Source organism: Scomber scombrus, chromosome 15, assembly GCF_963691925.1.
Source record: "Scomber scombrus chromosome 15, fScoSco1.1, whole genome shotgun sequence".
NCBI classification, from domain to species: Eukaryota; Metazoa; Chordata; class Actinopteri; order Scombriformes; family Scombridae; genus Scomber; species Scomber scombrus.
In genome coordinates, this window is record NC_084984.1 from 12,190,146 (window position 1) to 12,216,960 (window position 26,815).

At 40.3% G+C, this 26,815-nt stretch overlaps 1 protein-coding gene across 2 annotated transcripts in view; it reads right to left on the minus strand.

The window, feature by feature from the left end:
- Positions 1-312: 312 nt before the first annotated feature.
- sema4d (sema domain, immunoglobulin domain (Ig), transmembrane domain (TM) and short cytoplasmic domain, (semaphorin) 4D) overlaps positions 313-26,815 on the minus strand; it is a 38,269-nt gene continuing 11,766 nt past the window's right edge. For both annotated transcript variants that reach the window (XM_062435010.1, XM_062435011.1), the window contains 15 exons: positions 21,637-21,695; positions 9,375-9,508; positions 7,560-7,705; positions 7,391-7,453; positions 7,171-7,269; positions 6,959-7,052; positions 6,682-6,798; positions 6,323-6,474; positions 5,904-6,079; positions 5,611-5,767; positions 5,137-5,359; positions 4,582-4,694; positions 3,943-4,115; positions 3,681-3,727; positions 313-3,393 (listed from right to left, as the gene is read on the minus strand). In XM_062435010.1, coding sequence (XP_062290994.1) covers positions 2,387-3,393; positions 3,681-3,727; positions 3,943-4,115; positions 4,582-4,694; positions 5,137-5,359; positions 5,611-5,767; positions 5,904-6,079; positions 6,323-6,474; positions 6,682-6,798; positions 6,959-7,052; positions 7,171-7,269; positions 7,391-7,453; positions 7,560-7,705; positions 9,375-9,471 — 2,664 coding nt within the window. In that variant the 5' untranslated portion in view covers positions 9,472-9,508; positions 21,637-21,695 and the 3' untranslated portion in view covers positions 313-2,386. The remainder of the gene's footprint in view (positions 3,394-3,680; positions 3,728-3,942; positions 4,116-4,581; positions 4,695-5,136; positions 5,360-5,610; positions 5,768-5,903; positions 6,080-6,322; positions 6,475-6,681; positions 6,799-6,958; positions 7,053-7,170; positions 7,270-7,390; positions 7,454-7,559; positions 7,706-9,374; positions 9,509-21,636; positions 21,696-26,815) is intronic.

The window sequence follows — 26,815 nt, forward strand, 5'->3', positions numbered from 1 at the left end:
TGACTGAATATACAGTACATGCATAGCATAAACATTACCAAACCTGTCACATACTGCATATGCATAATGCCTGATCTCAGCACTGATAATCATTCTCTACATACTGTATTTTGGATAAACAATTCTTTGTAGGCTACTTCATCATTAGTGAGGTCACCTGTAATTCAAATATTTATCGGTTTATATTTTCACTATACAGGTTACAAATCTCAGCCACGTACAGTAGATTTCTCTACAACTATATGCTGTTATCGTCACTGTGTCCATATAAAAATGAAAGCCACAAATTTAAGAAAACAAGCCAGAGTTGAAAACATTTGACAAGGTTTATTTAGCCTCCCTACCAACAATGTAGCCCCAAAAATGTCCCCCTAGATTTATGTACATCTTCAAATTGTATTTCCCATATATACAAATATATTTACATTTGTTTACAGTCACAAAAAAAAAGATCCAGTTGAAGTATTGAAATAAAACACAGCGAGCCTACCATAAGTCTTTTGTTCTGAGGAGAGATCCTCAACACTGGATAAAAACGATTACATACTAACTTTTACAAGTTTTATGTCAGACTGCTGCTTCACAAAAATATACACAAAACTGTACCCTTCATTGACATACAATTGAATCTGTGAGACAACCACATCACTGAGAGGCTGACGTTTTAATTAAGAATATCAGGTTTTCTTCCCAGAAGAAGAATCCCAGTCTTTTTAAACATTCAACTATATTTTGCTCATTATATTGGTCCTGCAAGACATCACTTATGACAAAAATGAACAGACCTCCACAAGTCAGACACCTTAAAGCAAAGGGCAGGCTTGTTTTAAGAAACACAAACACACACACACACACACACACTCACGGTTAATTCAGGTTGAGGAAACGGTGACATGCAAGGTCAGAAAAGGAAAGGGGGGGGGGGATTATGGTATAGAGCAAAAAAGGGGAGTTAGAGAGAGTAATAGATTTCCAAACTAAGCAAGAGTGGGTGTCAAGGTGTGCGCTGTCATAGGCACCACTCACCCAAGGCCAGGCAGAAGAGCAGAAAGGCCTCTTGGGCATGAATCCCCCAGGCCTGGTCCTTCAGCAGGGGAGGCAACAGTCTCACCTCTGCCTCTCGAGCCTCCACACTGTGGGGCTTGGCAGAGGAAGAGGAGGAGGTGGAAGAAGAGGAGGAGGAAGAGGAGGAGGAGGAGGAAGGGAAGGCAGAGGGAGTGCTACTTCCAGAGAAGGACAGTGAAGATGAGGTGTCGACAGGAGAGGATGCTGTGAGGGAGGGAGTGATGGAAAAAGAGAGTATTGAGGAAAACAGGAAAACTACACACGGGAGGACATGCAAAACAGACGAGGGGGAGACTAACAAATGAGCATCTAAAATCAAATTCTGCTGCAATAAATTAAACACAAATGGACAAAATGATATTACCACAGATGTGACTCCTCTTAAATAATAATTCTCTCAAAAAGGTTCTAAAACCAAAGGCTTCATTAAAAATACAAAAATAACTTGTAACTAATTGTTTCCAGTTTTAGAGAAATAACTGATGATATCATCAAGCATCATGTCATACTGTACATATTCATGTTATTAACAGACCACATAAGGATAAATGACTAGTAGAGGTTAATTACACAGGATCATGAGAGTTGACCTTGTATCCATGGAGGAATGTCGACTTCACGGGGGGGGGGGGGGGGGGGGGGAAATTAAAATACAGAAAAGCTAAACATTCTCACTCAGGACAACTCTTCAGAAGACAGTGGTTTGATTTATTCCAGCATTTTTTCTATCATGCAAGTCGTCTCTTTTTCTGTTCTTTTAACCCTACGTTGCCACCTCACTGGGTGAGATTAAGGCCCACATACCAGGTGCTGCAGATGGCAACGCTGTACATCAATGCTCGGCTATAAAGTACTGAGCAAATCTTCCCTGAGAAATGACTATGATGTTGAAGAATTCACCCAATGTCAGATGGCCTACACGTTGCTTAAAAAAAAGATGCAAAAGCTTCAACAGATTATTTTCCCACCCAGGCTGTACAAAAAACACGACTCCAATTTGGAAAACATCACAGTAACTTACCAATTTGGTAAACAGTGTTTCCAATTTGGAATTTAAGAAATAGCTTTTTTCGCTGGACTAAGCTGAGAGGGAGTAGCTTCCATGAATAACTCACATATGCATTAAATCAGACAGCAGTAGTTCAATCTCTACAGGAAAGCGGGATGCCTGACTTAAGTCTTGTAATGATTAAATTTCACGAGATGCTGCGCGCTGAACATACTTTCACGTAGAGGACACCACTTGTATTTTGCAATGATGAAGCAAGATCTTGACCCCCTCCCCTATAAACAGTCTCTATGCAAGAGAAACAAAACAGTATCAGTAAGCTTCATCTGCATCTGCAAACTGGATGGGCTGAGAATCACAGTCCACATCGAAGGGTTTCTCCTGGGATGGGCTGTCATCTCCAAAACTGTGAGAGGGGATCCTACCATTGCCACACTCTGGCTCGGTCTCATACCCGGTGTCACGGAGCGCCCGCACATTTTGGGTGGTTTGGCTGCCATTCTGGGTTGGTTGCTCTGTCATGTTAATTTTGTCTGTCGCAGCCGTTTCCATCAGACCTGCTTCACAGGCTCGATACTCGGGCTGATGGGCGCTCTTGTTACTGCCCAGCAGAGCAGCTCGCATCCGCAGGCAGGGAGCAGGAAGATACTGCATGTAGCAGTTGTACGCCAGTGCGGCCAGGAAGAGGAGGAAAAACAGCAGGAAGAGGAAGAGGAGGGCGGTACTGTTGTTGTGCTGCAAATACTCAGCCGATGGATCCCCTACATTCTCTGGGCGGGGAGCGTTGGAGCTTGGGAGGTGCAGCTTAGGCTGGGACTTGATTGTGCTGCTTGGGGGCGGGGTTAGTGATGCATCAGTTTGGGGTGGAGTGGTGAAGAGGACTGTGGCTGTGAAGCTGGGAGGGGCAAGGGCCGAAGTTAGTGGGGCTCTTTCTGTGTTACCATTACCTTCAGAGGCAAGTGAGCTAGACGACTCCTGGTTGACGAAGGGGGTGGTCACGTGGCCTGTCTGGTGTGGGGATCTAGGCGGGGGATCCAGAGTCAGGACATATCCAGCCAGGAGGCGGCTGAAGTTCTTCCCGACTGCTGGGGCCCATTCCACTGACCAGCACTCGTAGTGACCTTGATCCTCTTGAGCCACGCTGTAAATAAGGAGACCGTTTTCGCCAATGAGGTGGAAGCGAGAGGCCTCGGTGAGTGCCGAGCCGTTGAATTTCCACATCACCTGGGCATGGTTGGAGTTTACCAGGCACGGCAGCTCAGCAGAGCTCCCCTGTTTCACTTTTACATGCTGGTAGTACTTCAGAGACACATCTGGCACTACAAGGCAAGACAGAGAGAGATCATGACTTTTGGGCACAGTTTTGGGGCATGAAAGCAAAACATTCAAGTTATGGTATGATATTATATTAACAACCACAGTCCACTGAGTGATATTTAGCCCAAACCACACTTAATCTAGATTGATTAGACAGTAATGTGTGGAACAAAATGTAATTTCCACAGACTGTTGTGTCATGAGGGGACTAAGTGCTGATATTGCCCACTTTTTAATTCTCCATGTTAAATCCCTTTATCATGCTGTATGTGTGCATGCTGCACTCTACCTGAAGGACACTTGTCTGCGTCACCATTCAGGCTCTGGATCAGTTTCCTGAAAAAACAAACCAAGTATTATTTTCAGTAGTCTAAAACATACACATGCACACAGTATCTAGACAGAAAGAGTAAAGCAGGTTCAACTGGATGGATGACACAGTATCAGTTGAGATTTCTTGCAATGTTGGTTTTGCTTTTGTTAGCCACAGTAATGCAGGTATGTCGAAGGAGAGATACAGCATGAGCAAATCTAGGTTGGTAGTGAGTTACCTGAGCCGTTGGCTGGGAATATCAATGATATTGATGCAGGCAGCAGTTTGAGGGTCCCAGGCGCAGTAGGGGTCTCGTGCCAGCACACAGTCATCACAGGACAGATACCTGCCGCAGGAGGCTGTGGGTGACTGGACTACACCCGAGTCTGAACCAGCATACAAGGATCGTGTCTGTGGAAGCAAAAGATCATTCACATGTATATCTCAAAGATAGAGTACACAAACTTTCACATAAAATTTTTTTTATAAATACAATTTATTGAGCTTTCTGAAACGTAACTAGACACTGCAAACTCTACAAGAATCTTCAAAAATGAGTCTGCTAAATTTTATTTGCAAACTCCAGACAACCACAACCACACACTAAAAGAAACATGTACAGTCTCAACACATTTAGAGGAAATGCTGGTTTTGATGTTAAACATCGTGCCATCTTCTGTGCAACTTCCTGCCATGAGGTTCTTTTTCAAAGCAGAGTCGGCACGATAGAAAAATGTGCAAACACACACACACACACACACACACCTTGTTTATATTCACTGAGGTTCAGAACACATTTTCTAACTGTTGTGTGCTGCAGCTGTCTCTCTGTACAGCTACTAGTTGTAACTGACTACTGATCACAATAAACACTGACCTCAGATGACAGCAGCAAGTTCTTGATGGGCTCAGAGTTCTTCAGGAGCTGGATCTCCTCCACAATATGAACCTCTCCATCAAATACCACTGACTTGTGAAGGACTCCCTTATCTAAAGATGATAATGGAAAAATATCAATCACTCAGTCAAGCCATAAGCCAGAGTTTAACCTTATTAGAATAATGTGATTAGGGATGTCATGAGATGTATATATATAAAAATATCAATTCCAATAGAGTATAATTGTGGTGCAAGGTATTTTATTCTTAATAAAGAGCTTTGTAACGGTCAAGTGTGTCTTATCTTACTCCATTAATATAAATGGGTGGACAACTTATTAGAAACATTAGAAACTTCATGAACATGCAGGGCTTTTGTAGACTGCATTAGTCTTAGTTACATGTACCCAATACACCGAAACCTGGATGTATATAGGATTGACTATTTGCAGATATTAAAAATGAAATGACTCTTATTAGTATTAAGGGTTAATTAACTGAACATGGACATAATTATAAACTATTAAATAATTGCAACGTATCAGTGTTATTACCTGTTCCAGTGAAAATGACATCATAAATGTTGTTGTCAAGCGCACGGACCCTCTCCACAACAATTTGTGTATAGTTGACGTCTTTGGTGATGAGGCGAGGCCCGTTGCCTATGGGCAGGACCGGATCTTCCAGCAGGGGGTGGTCCTTAACAAACTGCAGGGTCTTGTCTGGCAGGTGGAGAGAGCTGCTAATATTCTGCTGCCGCATGAGGTTGTTGATACACTTGTAGAGAAGGGAGAAGAGGAGATTTATTGTGAGATAGTACACTTAATTTTATGGTAAAGTATATTCACATCCACTGTATGTTAAATAGAGTGTAAAGTAAGATATGTTATAAAGTCTTTTTATTTATTTCTTCCAGTTCAGTATTATAAATAGTAAAAGTATTACTCAGCTCTAAAGTATCACGCAAAGGTTGCACAAGCTTCTACACAAAACTGGCTAATTAATCCAGATGTGTTTCAGGTACTTACTGCTCCAGGACGTGGAGAAGGAGTGATGCCGTTGTACCGGACCCACTTGGTGTGGGACTGCTCCACTGTGGCCTTCTGCATGTACTTGCCTTTGGAGAAAACCTCTTCCACAGCTGTCATGTTGTACGCACACACTGCTGACAATCCTACATTACCCCTGGGGGACGAGGAGGATGATGGGAGTCACGATAGAAAGAAAAAAGAAAAGAGAAATGGGTGAGGGCTGAAAGAGGGGAACATAATTTTTAAGTGCATTGACATAATTAAAGGATTAAGATTTTCAAATCACTGACCACTGAGAGGTGAAGACACCATAGATGACTGTGTCTCTCCAGTCTGCCCCCTTCAGGATGAAGACATCATGTACTACGTTGAAAACAAAGTTGAGTTCAGGCATGGAGCAGACCAGCTTGGCTTTCAGGAAAGATGTCCATTTTTTCTGCAGTGTCCGCTGCCCCCCGAGATCACCCTGCGGTGGGAGATGGAAGAGAGCTTATCAGCACATTCGGCGTGTGACATTTTTGATACAACAGCAGTCAAATAAAGTCTAATGATAAGCACTATGTTATGAGTTCAGGTTAAATATAGTAAAGAGATACAAGAATATTGAAAAAAGGAGAAAGAGAGAGACATGAACACACAGACAACTGGAAGATCAGGTCTAAAGAGGGATGCTGCTGGTATGTGCAGATGGTATATCACGTGTGCTGACCTTACAGACGCGTGCCACCCTGGGAATGAGCAGCTTGCCAAAGAATTCATACTCCACAGACACCTCGGTGAAGAAGTAGTAGATTTTGTCATCCTCTCCATCTGCTCTGTTTTTCCCTTCCCTGATCACATCGGCAAAAACAAAACTGGGCTCTGCAAGGAAAGCGTAGAAAGCAAGTAAACCTCTTGTATTCCTGCTATTACAAATAATTCATCAGAAATATTTAGAAATGTATTTACAACCCTTAAAAGCAGACAAAAATGTTTAGCCATCCTTTGAAATTAATGATTTTTTAAAATTCCAACTATCCTTCAATTGATTCAAGAAATCTATATTTGTTCCATGTTGTCCGAACTCACCATTGAGCCATGATGTGGAGTACTCTGTCCTCAGCAGAGACTGGGAAGGTGAGTATCTAGAAATAATCGGTTCACTGCCTAAGAAGTTATAAGCTGTCCCAGAGTACAGCTCTCCATCTGATAAAAAAAGCAAACAAAAAAAGGCAATTTATTATCCAGCGAGTCCACTTCCCTCCCAAAAAAAGAGATTATTGGGGATTATTATGTGTTTTACTGCAGCAGAGCTGACAACCAAAAGTGCTCTTTGTGAAATGAGATAAAACTGGCCGTGACTCACCAACCATGACAGTAGTAAAGCTTTGTGAGGGATCAAAGGAGCACTTCCCTCTGCCATCTTCAGCTCGACCCGCCAGTGAAAAGTCAGCGAGATTCTGTGAGATCAAGATTACATTTCAGTCAAAGGTTGCCGTGTTGATTGGTGAGAACAAACACATGTTTATTTGTGCATGGCTATTCAGAGTTTAGACAGTAGACTGAGCATGAACCTACCAAGTAATCACATTGAGGTTGAAAGGCATGTGTCCCACAGACATACAGACGCTCGTCGTCTACGACTTGGAGCACTCGAATGTAGTTCAGACAATCCCTCTGGATAGTAACATGCAATAAACACCTTAAATACACTGATATTTGATTGCAGACTGTTCAACACAACAGTTGAAAGAGTAGTTTGATAAAACAACATGAAGACAGCAAAGATTAAACAAACCTCTTTTGATTTTCCTTTGAGTGTGCACATCATCATGGGGACCTCAGCCACTGTCCACTGAACCTAAATTGTTGACATGAAAATAACAATTAAAACTTGTAGAAGAATTTTTTTTCTTCCTTTTTTTTTTTTTTTTTTTTTTTACAAATCTTGAATCACACTTTGCTACCTTGTTGTTTCTGATGGTCACATTCTTCTTGCTGAGTTCGAAGACGGCCTCCCTGGCTCCCACATACAGCGCATCCTTTTTCTCACTCAGCAACAACGTGGAGTAGTTGAAGATCCCAGGCTCTGAAAACTCCATCAGATCTAAATCTGAGTGCAGAGACATTGGATCACAAAATGACCATAAACATAAATAGGTTATGTTTTACTTAATGCAATACTTACTTTTTAATGCTGCTGTAATCAATATTTTCATAGTAACAAATGATCAAATGACTAAATGTCATGTGAAACACATTGCTCATAGTGACAAACCCACAGATAATTATCAACGGACTCTATGGAGTGTTTGTGTTTTTCAGCTTTTTGTTCAGACAAAGTTGGCGACTATTTGGTGAACAAAACAGAGCATTAAGTTGCTACAAAGCGACTTCTTTTCCTTTGAGCATGCACATCATCATGGGCAGTTCAGCAACTGTCCACTGAGAGCTAAAAGGAAAGTAAAATATTCATCAAGTGGCCAAAAACATGACTCCAAATGAATGCCAAGGTTGCTTCATTTTTTTCTGGGTGTAAATAAGCAACTGTTTGCTAAAAACTCTGCCATAACAACTTTAGAAAGCTGAAAAAAAAATACATAAAAAATTATGTGTTTACAGCTAATTTCTGCTGCTTATAAGTAGCCAAAAACCACACACACTCAAACAGACACAAACAGTGTTTAACATGCACCTTGAAATCATCAAGATCATGTTGTAAACAGGTAAATATCAACAAAAGGTGATATAAGGCAGAAACTTCAAACTTTAAGTTCTGACAAGTACGATGCATTAATATAATGTGAGTGCATCTCTTGTTATACTGTTGTGTTATTAATGTGTGTTGTTGTGATTGATGGCAAACCTAGTGCACAGTTAGAATTCGGCTGGCATTAGTTGTGCCAGGTGCAAGTGGCTTCGGGTTGCAGGTGGCGACACATAAACACCACAATGTTGAAAGCAAATACCCTCACTGACTGACTGAAACAGTGAGTGTAGCACGGTGAGTGGAGAAAGTCGACTTTGTTAAAAGGGTGAGCTGTACTGGTTCTCGCACAGCGACTCGGTTACTGGAGCTATTTATGTAAACAGCAGCATGCAAACAGAACTTCCGCCTGACAGTAAAGCGGTCCAACTTGAGAGTTTGTGGTGAATACTGAGAAGGCTGGAGGGGGGCATTTCACAAGATACATTTAGGACAGGTGTTACTCAGCAACCTATTGTGAGCTTTAAGAGAGTTTCAATCTAAAGAGTGCTTTGGTGCATAACATGAAGGTTCAAAGCTTTCTGCTGGTTTGCCTACTTAAAGCTATGTGGGATGCAAACGTCCACCACGTGAACCTGCAGAATCAGTCTTACATTAATTTGCAGTGGGGCAAATGAACTTTACATTGTGGCCTCCAGTTTCTTGTTTTGAGGTTGTGCAAGACTAAATACCAACTGAGATTAAGAAGCACGACTTCCCAAATTGAGTGCCAACACTCAGTTTCAGTTTAAATCAGCATAGTGGTTTCTGCAGACATTTAGCAGAAATGATTAACATTTCTTGGCATGACATTTACTGTGAAAAGGAAACAGAAGTATAAGGATGTTGCTAAGTATATATGTGATATTACTTGATACAATCATAAATCATTTATAAGAGACATGAAAAAAACCCAGTTAATTCTTCTTTTTTTCTACCTAAATGAATGATTAGGTATCAAACTTTAAAACATAAATTTCTCTGTTTTTCAAGAAACACAGATTCAGAAAATTATGTATATAATTTAAATCTTTACCTTGGTGTCTCCAGGAAGTTCGAGGCACAGCATGGGGTCCATGGGTGGAGACCTCGAGGAGCAGCCCCAGGAACACTCCCAGCACGCCAAATCCCATATTAGACTCTGATAACTTCGGAACTGTGAAGTTTCCTCTGCAAAGCAAACAAAGACAAAAGTAAAGCCACACACTGAAACCTGATGCGCCAAAAAGGCATCGCACAAACGATGTGGAGATGAACGAGTTCCTCACAGACTGATTTTATCATGCTGCACAGACGCTAAAAGGGGACTGACATCAAATCCACTTCCCTCATACTGAAAGCTGGCAGCACTGATTCATCCTCTTTTGTATCGCTTAAAAGGTTAACGTAGCATGTCACGTGCATTTGAATACAATCAGTGAAAAGAGATGTTTTGGACAGACACTGAACAGTAAAAAACATCAATTACAAAAAAAGCATGTGTGAAATACAGCTTTTTCTCATGTGAAGACATGTAAAAGATTAACAAAGGTTCTGAACTTTGTTACTTAGATATATTCTTAATTACATGTGAAATATTTGTTATCACATTGTGAAGTATGATTTTTTTTATAAATGATTTTTTTAAATTATCATTATTTTATTAGTTTTTAAACAAATAGTATTCAAGTAGTCAGCTAGACTCTACAAATAAGGAAACATTTCTCATTCACATGCATGAGTCATGTTATTTAAAACCCCACAAAGCAAGGGAAGTCAACTTTTCATTTGCCATTTCCAGTCCACATATTATACTTCCACTGTAGTGCACAAAAAAAAAACTGATCATGACTTGTTTTGGTACTATTTCAGAAACGTTAAATAACAAAACAGGAAAACAGATGGATGTGTGGATCCACATGAGGACTCAGAGAGGGGACAGAGAGAAGGAGGGGAGGGAAAGAGGGAGGGATGCAGCACATGATGGACCTCGTCTGAACTAACATGACTGAAAGTGGCAGAAAACCACCTGCTTATGTTTATAACAAGCGGAGAAAATACACACAGACACACAGCTGGTATGACCCTCTGGCAACAGATGACCATTATCAGTGCACTTAAGGTTAATGTGACCACTGTATGACATTTCAGTTTACTGTTGGTATGTGTGTTATGCAATGTCTTAACACCTCAGGCTTAAGAAAATCTCCCTTTTATTAAAAACTTGTTATTCTGCACTGCACACCATTGTTGCAACACAGTAACAGGCGTATCCGTTTGCCTTGTATGATGACGACGACAATGACCGCCATGACGACAGCATTCCTGGAAGCTATCAGATGAGGGTGTCGTTTTCCATTTGCCAATTTGCGGAGCGTCGTGATGTTTTTGCCTTTTAACGACTCTCTCCTGGTACATTCACTTCAGGATGTGCCTGATAAGAGCTCCATTAGGCTGCTCAGTGCCATTCACACTAAACGTTAACTTATCCAGAACCACCTCAGGAGGGTGGTTTCGTCATATTCAATAAAATGTTAAGTTTAAAACAAGTTGGGTTTTTTTCTGTGGCACTAAGCCACTGCAGTCTCTGTACAATGGTGAATCAAATGTATTACTCCAATATGCTGAGATCAGGAAAGCTATGGTTGCAAGTGTATAATGGTTTACGACCAATCATGACATGCAATAAAATCGACAGCATCAATTCTCTTATGGTTTCATCTTGAAAGGCTGTGTATCTATTTTGGGAGTGAAATCCCTCTTTGAATATGTCTCAAACATGGAGGATTCAGTTAGTTTAATAACAATTCTGTGTCTTCATTTTGTTTGAATCATTTTTATGTAAAATAGTTAATATGTCATGGTTGAACAAACCGTGTTTTAAGTCGACTGTTTTAGGTCAGCTGAAAAGCTGGGGGGAAGCTTTAAAAGCTTAAGTAAGATATTAAAATAAATCCCTAAATCTGTTCTCAATCCAGCTTGTAATAAATGCAATGTTTGCCAAATTTACTGCAACGTAGGGTACATGTAAAATAATCTTCAGGTTGAGTTTCACGACTGATCAAATTCTAACTCTGACATGGACGGAAGCCTGATTATCTTCTTTTGCTAAATATTATTAACACTGAAATGGTATTAAGTCAGAAAGTGATTAACAGACATAATTCAGTTATAAGGCTCAAGTGCTTCCTGTCTCTAGATCCAATCATGTGAAAGGGATGGTGTCTCTTCTTTGTGGTTTTCCACGGATATGATTGGCTTTTACAATATTAGAGATTGATTATGTGTGCTGCCTGCATGTGTGTGTCCAATGTCATAGACAATGTCACAGTAAACATGAGTCAGGTGGATCTGGCCGGTCAGGTGGTTTGTGTGCAGTTTTCTACTCTGAGAGAGTAAAGAGAGCTGGCACAAAGCAGGTTATTCTTGTTTTCCACAACATCCTCAGAAGAAACTGAAGTACCCGCAGCATACATCTGCAAAATGGGTGGGCCGGTCATGCACAGGAGGGGATAAAGGGTTATCGGATGTCTTGTAAGACGCGGGTTGAGATAACAAAACTTTTCACTCACAAGAACACACTAAAACTCCCTCCATGTCCTAAAAATATGGTATTAAATAAGGTATTCAAACTACTGAAATCAAAACTTCTGTTAACAGAACTTTATTATCAAACTTTCAAATGTATAAAAAAAATAGAAATCTCACGAATAAAAAGGACTTTAATAATAAAAAGGAAGTGAACAACAAACTGCTTTATCAGGCCACTTGTCCTAATTTTAGGGGTTTTTTTTAACCAAAATCACAGAACACATTATATGATCACAGAACAAATAAATCATTGTCAACTGCTGTCTTAATGACCTAGTAGCCCCATTGTGGTTCATCCCAACAACATATAGGTTAGTAATTAGTTACACAGCCAGGGGGAGATATATCATATGGCAACAGCATGCATGGACAATCAATGGAGGTCACTGCAGCTAGAGAAAAAAGGGAGGAAAATGCTAATTGATTATTGATTTGTTTGTAAATGAGAACAAATGGCCCCAGAGGTACGACTCTCTTAAAACTGGGATTGTTTTTTTGTGGGAGCTTCCACAGACTAAATGTGGCAAAGATGGAATTCCATTCCAGTTTGAGCTCTAACCATGGACTACTCGACTGAAGAGGGGGTCAAATACACAAGGACCTATTGTTTACTGAAGATGATGGTAGCCTCCACTCCACTGCCCCCACCCAATCCCATCCACATCATCACTGCAGAGTAGCAAACAATGAACAGAAAGAGAGAAAGGAGAGAGGACAGAGGACGAAGGCATCACTTCTCCCTCTCATTCAGTTCTTTTACAGTCTTGCCAATCTAAATGCCAGGACAGCTTAGCTGTGAGGCAGGCCAGTATTTTCAAAGCTCACACAAGCCCATGAGATCTGGAAGCATCTCATAAAGACGACCCATTAAACAGTCTGATGACAGTAAAAATTGTGACTGTTGAGGAGAGACAGAGAGAAGTCAGTGGATGAGATAATAACACTTAATGTGTGATGAAAACTGCAGACAGACTATTTTTCTCTCAGTTTTTGTCCTCTGAAAAATCCTCTACTGGGGCCACTGCAAAAATAAAAGCTTCAAACTAGACTAATTTCTCTATCTGTGCACTCCTGATGCCCTCTATCAATCTCACCACTCCGAACCCCATTTAGGGAAAGCTTAAAAAAAGCTTCAAACCCCTTTGAGAGTCAGTGTTACAGTAGCAGAAAGAGCAAACTGGCAGCTACCCTATGCTGCTGAGAGATTTAGAGGAGTGGCCATACTGGCCTGGGATATTTAAGACTGTTACCATGCTGGCAGGTCTCTTTGAGCCCTTTGTGTTCCTCTCTCAGCTCCTTTGGCTGGGCAGGGAGGTTGACACCTGCTTGGGGCCTTGGGGTTCCCAGCACTGCACTGTTAACTGGGCACAAATACTGGCAGGCTGCCCACTGAGGACAAGGGACAGAGAGGGGGAAACTAGAGCTCTGCCTATCTGTGCACCATAATCTGGAATGTGTTGGTGCCAATGAAAGAGGGAAAAAGAGACATCAACTTTATCTAGAAAGTACATTTAACAAATCATTAGGGAAGTCTGTCATCATAATAAATCACTGAATAAGCAGATTTCCCCATTGGGTGGGAGATTCACAGCTAAATATGTGTTGATTATTGTATTTCCTTTAGTTTACATTATAGCTAATTAAGCTATTTTACAAGCTAATTTAACCAGTAAGCAATTTCTGTAAGGAAAGAAGGAAGTTTGTTTTCTACTTCTTACTTGGGGGAAATACAGTGTCTTTGTAAAGAACAAAACAATAAGACTCAGTGTAGTACCCTCACAAAAAAAAATAAATCTGTAGAATTATAATCAACGGGGGAAGCCCCAAAGAAAAAACCCTGTCTCAGTTGAGTGCGGGAAATTTGGAGGCGTTAATGTCAGAGTCAAAAACATGCAAACCCCGACCTACATGCATAAATTGTGGTGAAGACAAATCCAGTCAAGTTTAAACTGTCGCAACAAGAAACATTTGCATGATGCCTTAAAGCAAAAAGCCTTTTGATTCCAAGCAGGTGTTGGACTTGACGCTGGGGACAAGCTCACAGTTTTTGGTTATCTTTAATATTTATTTACTGTAAATGAAGAGGTCCTTGTGACAAATATAAGCGATTCTCTAGAAAATTCTGAAAATGCTTGACAATAATCAGTCCAAGTACAAACTGTAACACTCTCTTCTTGGTTTCCTCACACATCAGTACCTGATTGTGTCTGACTAAGCCGTGCACCTTTACCTTTTCCATAAACAGTTTGTTTTCACCTCAACATTTCTGATCACTGCTCTGATTATTTATAATGAAGCAAACATGATAGGAACGCTTAATCTGTGTCATCTCCTGAGCTGAGTCAGCCAGATCCCGACATTTCATCTCATGATCAGTTTTAATTTGTTCACTCAACTACCACCTCTTTCTCCCTGGAGGTTCATAATATAATTCAAAAAAAGTGTATTTCATATATTTTAGTGGAGGTACTCTGTATTTCTGACTAGGTTGGTTAATAATAAGGATGCATCCATTCAAATTTTCTCCTGATGCCTTTCCTCAACTCGGTATATCTGCCAATACAGAGCACTGATCCAATACTCATTATACCCAAATATAAAATCTGTACATTTCATTGGGTGGAAATCATTGGGGCTATTTTATGTAAAAGTAACATGAGGCCAGGGTTCGCTTTGGCACTCAAACTAATTCAGCTTCCCGCCGTGACTGAACGAATGTAACTGAAATTTATAAAAGACACTGACAAACGAACTATCTAAAGTGGATCTTTTATGTCATTAACAATATTCAAACTGCTTAATAGGGTCAGTCGTCAGTTGTACTGATACCAATCTGGTGTATCAAATTGGTCCATCCCATCCAAATAGAGTTGGCGCATGTTGCTACTTCAAATATCTCAACTATTAATCAGTGTAGACGTCGACTGGCTCTTAGAAGAAAAGGATTTCAAGTTCATAGTTGGTGGCTGAAGCTGTATTAATTGAACCAAGTGTATCCGACTCAAAGATAAACACATTTCCTGATGAAATGATAGCACGACTTGTCACGCAGGACATGATGTGACGTGACTTCCCCACTTGCCACTTCACTTCCAAAGCAGAGTGCCGACAAGAAGCTCCACATCCTGTGAGGAGAGAGATGGCGAGGATACAGAGCATGATGTGAGGGAGTTGGACATTCAGTGCCTGCCAACAACTCTACTTCTTTCCCCTCAGTGGCTCTCTTTTCCATGTGTCCGCTCATCATCAGCATCAATGCACAGAGATGCTCTTCTTCCTTTTGCTGCAGCACGCCAAGAGGCTGCTACTCATTTTTTCCCCCTTGCAATCTGTCACTATAATACCAATGAGCCTAACCGCGTACAAACAAACTGTAATAGGAAATGTGCTTTCAGTAGCTAATTTTGTGGAAAAAATGTATCTTTTGGCAGTTTAATATGACATTTCCAAGCTCTGCTGCACACGAAATTGATGAAAATATCTTCTGCTCTTGTCAAGTTGCCATTCACACCTCCGGTAAAAGTAGTTAATTCAGTAGTCATGAAGGGAAATTGTTCTTTTTAGTAACTATGCCCACTTCTTACATCTCACTTCTTCTTACTCACAACCTTAAACAGAAAGGGCATAATTAATGAAACCACAGTGCCTCTCCTGTCCATAGGAGCCTCACCGACTACGTTTGCATGCACACTAATATTCCACTATTATTCCAAATATTACAATATTAGAGATTTGATTTGAGTCATGTGAACAGTATTCTCTGTTTGGATATTCCGAATTAGGCCTCATTCTAAATGTAGCCTTTACTGATTATGACATATTATCGAATATTTTTCAGGTTTAGGAGAACTTTTTGGACAGCACATTTGGAAAATGCATTTCAACTAGGTTTTTTTACAGTGGCTTCCAACACACGGCCTCTTGCCTGTTAACGTTCAGCTCTGTGCGTTGTAAACAAACCAACTAGACAACAGCTTGCAAGGCTGATATACATGCCAAAAGAAAAGCCCACATTTCTGGTCGAAAAAAGAAACACACCTATGTTTAAAATGTTTGAAAGAATTGGATATGAACAGGTTTTTGGATATGCGCAGATATTGCAGAGTTAACCTAATCAAGAAGGTGGTTGAATGATAGAAAGAGGGAGGCTGTGTTTGGACGGTCAAACAAGTTCGCTAACGCTGGAAAACTTCGGGTCTGGCTGTTCCAGTTTTTCGTATTTTGAGTATGCATTGCAGCAAGCCAACGGGAATATTTAGTGGAATATTTATTTTCATTACCCATGCACCCTGCTTAGTAGGAAAATTGTGTTTTTTCGGAATAAGGGCAAAAACAAGACTATTTCGTGCATGTAAATGTAGTCACTTAGACAAGCAATGACAGTTTGTCTTTTCACCTTCTCCAATACAAAATATACAGCACATTTTTTGCTGTATGACTGCTGACTTAATCATCAGGACCATCTGTAAGTACCCACCCAAGCTGTGGGAATAGTGATAGCACAACACCAGCAGCTTGTGATAATCGGGGTGTTGTGCTGACGCTGTCAGTCATAAAGTTTGATATCATTACCGGTACTAACAGTGGATATGTTTGAATAATTTAATCAAGGGGCCGGGTGGAAGCCAAGGATGCATTATTTTAAAAAAGCAAGTTTATGATCAGGAACACCAGATTTTGTTAATAATGACCTAATGCCTATTTGGTCTGTAATAATTCATCCTTAAATATAAAGCTTTACATTGATTTTGTAGTGACGTCAACTTGTCCTAAAATATTATAACAGAAATGCCTCCAGCATTACCCACATTAATATAATGCATATTTACATTTGTTAATTTAGATCAATGATTAGATTATGCTTCATCAGCGAGCTTACGCAGAAAACTTTCTTTAAAAATATACACCTATTGGTTTCTTTTATAATGGCAAAAAGAAGAGCTTCAGTGTCTTAAAGGACTCAAACTCCAGCTGGTTTGCTCTTGTATTCTCTGGGGAAGTTGTGGGTTATTTGGAGCCAGGCCCATGTGAGAAAGTGAGTGGGAGAGAGCCTTTCTCTTGAAACTAAATACTGAGAGCACATAGGATGACACACTGATGGGGACAGATGTCTGCTCCAATGTCATTTACAGATTAATGGAGTTTGGCTATAGATGTGGCAGAGACCCGAGCATGCATACATGTGTACACGATAATGCCAACTGTGGGCATGTTATAAGACCAGACAGGGGACACGAGATCATCTTAAAGTACTGCCAACTGCATCAGAGTTTTGGGTTGTGTTACCCCACAGGCTGATGAACTGTTTTTGACATTTCACATAGACAGCCAGAGCTTTACAGTCTCACAGTCTGCACTGAGCTTTTGGCATGACAACTTCAGCTGACTATCATGCTTCCATCTGATTATTTAAGCTACATTTCAAGTGGCCTCCAGTTAGTGTGTCACTCATTAGAAACTTCTTAAGATGAACAGAAAAACCCCACAACATTCTGTTTTTCCTTTTCCTTTCAAGAGCAGTCTTATCTGCTCAACTGCTCACAGCGCATAGCCGTCTGCAACTCTGATCCATGTCCAAACCATCTGGAATTCACTGAAGATAGACATCAGGCTTCAGCTGTGAAGTGCAAAGCCACATAATGTTAACATCAACTCATTTCAAATCCAGTGAACAGCTGTACGACTTCCACTGGACAGCTGACTGCTGGTCACACAGAGAACCGTCCCATAGATGACAGATGGGAGGAAAAGTTCAACTTTTAAAAAGCCAGATGAAGGATTACCAACCTACTACTTTAACAACATTAATTCACATCTACATTAGAGGCTAAATGATGACGAGGTGCACATGACTCTCATGTCTGATGTGCAACAGGCTGGAAACATTAACTATTTCTGTTCTGTTGAGAAGACGTAGGTGGAATTAAAATGTAGGTAAACCATCAATGACAACCAAAATGTCTAAATTGAGGGAAAGAGCTTGTGTGAAAGCAACACTATACAGGGGATGTAAAATGGAAGCCCTCCTATATAATTATTGGTTGTAGGGCCCCTGCTGAGCTAGCATGTCGACCTAAAGTGGCCACAGCAAAGGCAAATGAGGGGTCAGGTCCAGTAAAGGGTATATTTAGTCAGCCGATGGCAAGCTTTTTAAAAACAACACGCCCTTTCCCTGAGTCATATTGCTCTGGAAGATCTGAAAAACTTCCCTATAAACATACAGGCAAGTGAAGTAAGCTAACTAGAGGAACAAGGCTTTCTGTGTGGTGTTCCCCTTCTAAGCACAAAATGTGCCTCTGTAGTCGAACATGAAAACATAATCACTATGCATGTATTCTTTTAATTAAAAGGAGAAAACAGTGGAGTTTTACTAGTGACATCTGCCATGGCAAAAATAACAATAGGGGAACTTCAGTTTTGAAGATCTGCGGCTACTTCTACATCTACACAACTGAAAATGACATTTTATTCCATCATCCATACGTGTTTCAATTCAGACAGCAATGTAGTGTAAGTTGCTTAAGTCTTAATGTCTTCATGAAGCCCTGTACAAACAGCCCCGCACCTTTGTCACCACAAAATAAACATTTTGTAGGAACAAAAACTTTTTTTTATCAATAATATACACATGCAGTGAATGAATTAAAACAATGTTTCCTGGCTATTCAAGCTTCAAAAACTAAGCCAGGCTGCTATGATAAGAGCACACAAGTGATGTTACTTCAAATGTCATTGAAAAGAAAATTTCACTTATTTCAGGGTGAAAACTGGTGATCCATGCAGGGGTCACATGGAAGCCACCATTCACAGATTTGATTTAGTTTCCTTGAGGCTACTGTGATGGCAGCCAGGCCTTGGGGCGTATAATGTGGGACTATTTTGGGAAGCTGCGAAAGCCCAGCTGAAGGTCTTGCGGTCCCAAGCTGGTGAATGGTAGTCGCATTGGTGTTTTTTTTTTTTTTTAAACAGCTATAGTCAAGGGCAGGTGACTTCAGCTCCCAGAGTGGAACAAAACTCTGCGTCTGGGTTTCAAATCAACTGAAGTGAAATGAAAATATGTATATGATGCCACTTCATTTGAGTAACATGGAAAACATTTTACAAATTTTGGTGAGGCTGTGAAAGAATATCATGAGCTAAATAAAGAAACACAACAAACCGTCTTTGAAATTACAGTTGCTAGGCCTTCCCACCAGTCAGGGGACATTTGAAGGCGCCATAAACATCACTAAACACCCTGCTATATTTTCTCCTTTCCTTTCTGCCTTTAAGGAGGTCTCCTTTCTCCTCTGCTTTTCTCTCAGCAGTCTTCAACAGGCGCTGATTTCATGGTGGTAATTTTGGCCGGCAGAGACAAAAACCTCCTTTGGAGTGCTGTGTGAAAACTCATCCCATCACCCACAGGCTGCCACAACACTAACAGTGTGTCCTCCTGAACTTGGCATACCAGAAGATAAAACACTAAGTTCACCACTCCTTTTGCAGAACAGAGAGAGATAAACAACTCAAAGCCAAGCCTCAATCTTTTAACAGTTATCACACAGATTTCTCGTGATCTGGTGAGCACATTTATAGCACACTTCCATCCTTATGGTAATGAAAAGGACAGCTTCAAGCTGCTTATTCAGAAAAAAATATCTAAATCCATCTAAGAATAATGGAAGTTACCTGAGTTGCTGTTGTGACACATAAAAAGCTTTCTATACTTTATCAAGGTTTAGTAAGTAAGTTTAAAAAGGTTGTGGCAGATTAACTGCTCGAAATTAAGTCATTTTTGAAATAATGGTTCTCTAATTTTCACGCAAAAGGTAAACAAGAGCAGGCTTTTAATTTCTTTCAGATAAAAATGATTTTGTTGGGCTAAAATGAATACTAATATGTTAGCTTATTTTATTAGCGATAACTAGTCTGTTGAACTAAAATAAACTGTATGAGTTGGTTGAAAACAATCTCCGGCTGACTTGTTTAAAACATGAACCATGTTTAAATGTGTTTTATGTCTTAAAAATACACTTGATGGTTGCATGTAAGATTTAACTGAAAAAGAAAGACGGAGGCTAAAGCTACATGTTCCAGGCAAACAGTGACCCATGTAGAAGACATACATACTGTAGCTGTTATTGTGGGTAGAGCCCTCGTATTATAGTACAGTGTTATAAATAAATACGGTAAATTACATAACACAATTAGCTAACATAACCCGATTTGCTAACATAATTAGTTAACATAACCCTGTTTGCTTACTAAAGAAGAAGTGCAGTGTAAACATCCCTAAACCAACTAAAGGACTCTAGCTTTGATATAGCAGCATCTCAGGACCCATAAAATGAATCAGTGGTGTTACGACCCAGAGGTCGTCCGAGTATTTTTATGTAGTCTCCTTCTTTCATGTTGCAGCAGGGTTCCCCTAGGTCGGGTCGTAACAGTTGTAAGGTGACTTGTGATTTACTCCTTTAGTTGGGAGGAACATCACATTACTGTAGGTAGGAAAGATGGTTAGCCAGCCAAGCTAACACACTTTAACCCGTTCCTTCCAAAATGTTCTCTACTGTTTTCGGCTTTGGGAAGATGATTGATAAAAAACCCTACAGACCAAGTCCAATGTACACAATGTTTGCAACCATTTTCCGTGGAAAGCAGCTAAAGCTTGATGTCATATGCCCCCTTGCACATAAATGATGTCATCAAGATTTAAAAATTATAACATTTTAAACTTAACTAACTAGCTATATCTTGAGCTATTATTATTTTATACAGCTGAGATTTATTTAATCTAAATGGATCTAAAATTGGTCTCCTTAAGTGTCATGAATAAGAGGATCCAGACACTGTGTTTTGATAGTCAAGAAAAATAATTTAGAATAGAAACAAAGAAGTTGTTCCAACCAGTTGTCCATCTGTGATTGGTCATTAAGTTAGGACATTCACAGCTCTTTCCTCTGTCTATCTGGCCGATGATTGGTCGAATGAATGTAATGCTGCTCTGTCCCTGCTCACTGAACACAGTCAGTCCAGAGAACCATAGCCACATTAGTGCACATTCACCCAGAAAAGATAGCAAATGTATTCAATTAAAAGGTGTAAAGATAAAATAAAATAAATAAAATTGCCAGATTTGTTGCTGTCCAAAAAAGGTCTTAAAAGTCACCAAATCCAAGAAAAAAAGTTGGTAAATAAGCAACACTGCATGCACATGGCATCTGGAGCAATTCAAAGCTTAACAGGCGAGGGGTTTAGCAAATGGTCAACTGCAGAGCAAAGCTACAGACCAAAGCATAAGCTGGTTATCTAAAACCCACTGCAAGCAGGCACACAATGTACACACTATGAAAACTATTAGGTATAATCAACACAACATCAGGTATCAGATAGCAGATATAAAACAAGAGAATCACAACTTAAAGCAGGGAGGAAAACCAAATCACACAGTGAGGGCAAATGATTAATAAAAAAAGTAAAGCATCATTCCGTAAAACAAGAAAGAAAAAAAGTATAACTGGAGTTCTTCTCCATGAGCACCAATGCGAAGCAGAATTAAAGCTGGATTGCCCAGGTGTGGTCATGCACGGGGGAATAAATACACTGAGTAAAGCCCCAAGGTGGTTACAGGTGGGAGTCGGGGAAGCATGCAGCATTCGTGTTGAAGCATGCAGACCCGTGAGCAGCTCAGTATCGGTCTGCACAGCGAAGAATAAAAGGGAGGGAGAGAGAGGAGTAGAGTTTCTGACCTGTGGCTCCTTACAAGATGCGACGCTCTTCCTCCGGAGAGAATTATAAAATCCTCAAGCTAAGAAAGGAGGGGGGGGGGGGAGAAGACAGAAAGATCAGACAAGACAAGTTATGTGATGTGGATGAGAGCCTAGGAGAAAGAGGAAGCTCTGGTTAGTTGTCTAGACCATAGTCAGAGAAAATGATGAATCAATGAAAACACACTTCAAAACAAAATGATGAATCAGTGAAAACACATATTACACAATACACTCACAAGACAAAAAAAAAAAAAAACCAAAAAACACCTATTCATCAATACAAACACAAAACAGACATATACACACACACAAGTGATAGATAGATAATTGTTCTGGGAAGGACCAAACAATCATATAGACATTGAGATTATATAATGTTTGTCAGGATACTGTGTTGACTTTTATATCAAGGACAAATTATTGGTGAGCAGCCATCAAAGGAACCTGAAGTCTGTGACTACAATTATATTTCCCCTACAGTGTCTTGTCTGCTGACGAGGTCATTGTGGCCTCACACCATTTTCCAGTCTGGGATAAGTAAGCATAAATGTACGGCTGTGGGCAGCCATGTCTGATGGATGGACCAGATGTAAATAAAATGAAAAGCACTCTCTCTTCAACACTGTCTAATCATATAATTCAATGAGGTCAGCCAAAACCAAGCCCAAATTCTGTTGTGAAAACAAGTATCACGTTTGAGAAAACCATCAATTTAATAGAGGCGTGCAATGACTAACTTATATATACAGTTTTACACTTTTGCTAAGCAAGTTTGAATTGTTTTAATACTTTGATTTTAGAAATATTACATGTTTTTCCCCCATCACAGACTTGTCATCAACACCACTATGAAACAAGGATAAAGAACTATGCACACCAACATTTAAAACAGTGGCATTTTGTGTTGATCTCAATTTGTGGTGACTTTTGGGAATCACGATAATAGAGCTGCAATTAACTTATTATTGACTTATCTGCTGATTATTTTCTTAATTAATCCTTTAGCCTGTGAAATGTTAAGAAACAGTTAAGAAATACAATTTACAATTTCTGTGAGACCACAGTGATGTACTTCATTAGCTTTCTTTCACTGACTAACAGTCAAAAACCACAAAGATTCAATCTTCCACAAATTACAAAAAAGTAGACAGGCTTCACATATGAGAAGCTCAAACATTTGTCATTTTTGACTGAAAAATACAGATTAATCAATTATCAAAATACTTTCAGATTAATGCCATAACCTACCATGCAAATGACCCATATTGTTATCCCTGAAATGAGACCACTAGCGTGACTAAAAAGATGATTACTTATTAAGAGTTTAACACTCCAAAGCTTAACTATTGTGCTCCATCAGGACTCTGTGGCTGTGGTTTGATCACATTTGATAGACTGGCAACATAAGCACATAAGCCAATAGATTTTGATTTAAACATTGCTTAATCCACTTTTCAACCCACTGACAAGAGCACAGGCAGAAATATTTAAATTGAAATAACGAAAGCTGTTCAAACATTTTTGTGTTCATGTGAGACCACATCTCTCACAGAAAGCAGGTAATTGAGAAAATAGGCTTTCAGGTCCTTTAAAATTTTGCACTGCGTCAGCACTGGAGTTGTGCATCGCTAATGACACAAAAAAAATAGAGAACAAAGACTTTGTGGAATAATCTGCATCAAGCCACAACAGAACAGTCAGCTGGAAAATTCTTTCTCTTTACTTTTGAGTGCATGAAAACAAGATTGTATATTTCAAAAGGGAGGGAAAGTAGAAATCTTCTTAAGGCCATCGTAACAGATGGTTGGGCCTCCATTCACAACACTTTCCAGACTGTTCCCTTAGACTGCTTCCCTGAGCTAAATGAAAACTCTTACAACGAAGCTGAATACATTCTCCTTGCACAAGTACACAAGCTTTATTCCCACAGTGCACTACAGTCCAGCTCTGTTTGAGTGGAAAACATGGGCTTACATATTTGCTTTCCCTTGACTATAGTTCAGTTTCTGACTCATGGTCAATTTCCACTGGTATTTTTCGATTCCTCATTATGACTACATCACAAACAATTTTCAATTCATCTTTAAACTAATGAGGAAAAAGATGATATAAGATAAGATAAGATATATATGATAAATCAGTAAAGTCCTAATTTTGTCACTGGCAAAACAACAAATACTGTCCGAGAACAAGGAGACAAATCTTCCAGACAACTGAATTCAGGTCACCCAAATCAACCCAAATATGCAGATTCATTAGCATTTGCTGGGTGGGGTAAGCTACTCTAATGCAGCCCCCCTGCTCTCCTGTATAAAAGAATAATCAGATTATGTTAAGCAGAGATGATACACACCAGACTACAGACATGGGCAGTTCACTTACAACTGATCACATTAAGACAAAGAAAGCTTATGTATGTCTGTAACGGTATTCTAGCGTCTCTCCATTACTTGTTGACCACAGTATCCTGCAATGAGTCGATTGCGGTGATTAATATTCATCCATATTAGGATTTCTCTACTGCATTTCTGTCAAAGTATAGATTTTTAGCTGACCGTACATGGTAGCAAATTACTTCAGCTCAGTTTCATGGTGACTATCAGTTTCATGATTACCGAAGCCACGGATGAATATTCCCATAGATCAAGTTCAGGCTTGCTAGTTGCGGTGTAAAGACAAAGCCATGCGACGCTACAATATGCATATTCCATTTGCCTTCAGACTTTCCCATTCTTAATTCGCTCCTTCACTTGTATAAAAAACTAAACAAAACATGTATGCAAGCAAGCACAAATACACGACACAACGAGTCCCTGCCTCTCGCCCTCCTCTGACAGCATCAATGCAGCACTGGGAGAAGATGACAGTTGCGTAAGATTGATGAGACGGAGGCCAAAGGCTACATCCCCCTCGACATCCTTAGGAAGCACTTTGACTCGGCTTCCCTCGGCTCCCACAAAACCCCATGACAGCTGATACAGAGTTTTTACTATGCACCCACGAATCCCGATGACACCAGTGACACCACGCCTTCACATGTCTCAATTCAAGATGTCCGGGGGTGTCGGGCCTGTGTGCGAGACCAGCGGTGCCCCCACGCCACGCCCTTGGTGACACAGCGGTCTGGAGAGGGGACGGAGAGGAAGTGGAGATGTCACGGGTCAGAGTTTTCTTAATTGATGAGTGGACTTGAATGAGGACTGGCCAAAGCTGGCCTTTTGAGAACTCTTCAAGCCAGAATACAATTATTAATGGCCCTTCTTCAGAAAGCCAGCGTATGGTAAACACACTGACAGGATGGACTATTGAGCTCTCTCCACTGTGACACCTGAAAGTCTTCAGGATATTTTTCCTCCCCTTGTCACCGCCAACACAAAGTTGTACAATAAAAGTCTAAGCTGACAAAAAAAGCACTTGTCATTCATGTTGTCAGATTTTGGCTTCTTATTTTCCTGAAAGTTCACTCTTGCCTCCGCCATGACAGAGATTTTGTGAGTATGTACTTCAGCACAGCAGTCCTTTTAACAGAATGATTAACATGCTCACAATGAAAATACTAACAGTAAAGATTAGTCGCTGGAAAGAAAAATGTATCTGCAACTATCCACTATACCACAAATTCTCTGCTACCAGCCTCTCAAAGGCGAGTATGGACTACTTCTCTTTAACATGTAACTTTTGCTTTTGGACTGCTAAAATAAGAAAATTAAAGACATCACTGTGGACTCTGAGAATTTAAAAAGAAATGTCTTCCACTTTTTAAAAAATATTTAGAGACTTAATGATTATTCAATTAATCATGAAAATAATCAGCAGAATAATCGATAATGAAGATAATTTTTAGTTGCAGCCCCAATGCTGATGTTTACCATGTTCATCATCTCACTTCAGCATGCTGACATTTCCTAATTAGCACTAAACACAAACTGTAGCTGAAACTGATGAGAATCCCCCCCCCCCCCCCCCCCAAACCCAACAACACACTCTCTCATCTGTGCAACCATCCTTACTGTCCATCTATAAACATCCCCAGCCTTTGACAGGGCTGTCAGTGTGCACCACCACAGGTGGGGGAGGGAAGGAATACGAGAGGGGACAGAGGAAGAGAGAAAACAGGCTTTGGTATGAGAGAGGATATTCGAGCGTGCAAATTCATACAGTGGTTGGAAAGAAGGAAGAGCGAGGACAAAGGACAGCAAGGAGAAATGAGTAGGAGGCAGATTCTCCTTATGGAAAACAAGAATGGAACATGATCGTATGGTTTGAATGGTAGAGGAACAACATATTTTCCCCTTAGCTTTCTTTCATGGACTCTGTACACACACACACACACACACACACACACACACACACACACACACACACACACACACACACACACACACACACACACACACACACACACACACACACACACACACACACACACACACACACACACACACACACACACACACACACACACACACACACACACACACACACACACACACACACACACACACACACACACACACACACAGAGCAGTGTGTTGAAGAGGATTATGCAGGCTTGGATTTCAACAGAAAGAATCCCTGTCTACAACCACTATGGAGCAAATTTGGCTTTTGAAACTTTCCTCATCCCAGAGCATCCTGGTACAAAAGGAGGCTGAACTTAAAATCCTGCAACTGAAACATGTTCATTTTTGAGGGACCCAAGAGCAGATAAGCGGCTCCTGAATCAATAGCAACATCTGCATGGACAACACAGATTCAAAAGGCCTTTAAAACCAAATGTGAACACTGCGCACTTGGCAGTCACGGTGTAAAATGGCCAAGTACTCCACTTCTTGTTGTGTCCGCATGCCAGTTTGTATCTGGGAATATCAACTGGAATGCACATATCTAAAAGGAATGTAGACTGATATCCCGCTTTGTGTAAATGTTCGCTCATGAGCGAGCTAGAGAAAATAAGGGGGCATTTGTGTGTGTACGCCTCTGTGTGCGTGTGAGTGTTTGTGTGTGTTGGTAAGGAAAATAAGTAGCCGTCTTCTTCAGCCATTGTATGAATCTTAAGTAGTCCCATGTGGAGGGAGGCTTTGTTCGCCGTCACTGTCGGGGGGCACGTCCTCCAACTTTTCCCCTTACTTCCTTTTGGCATAACATTTATCATTCT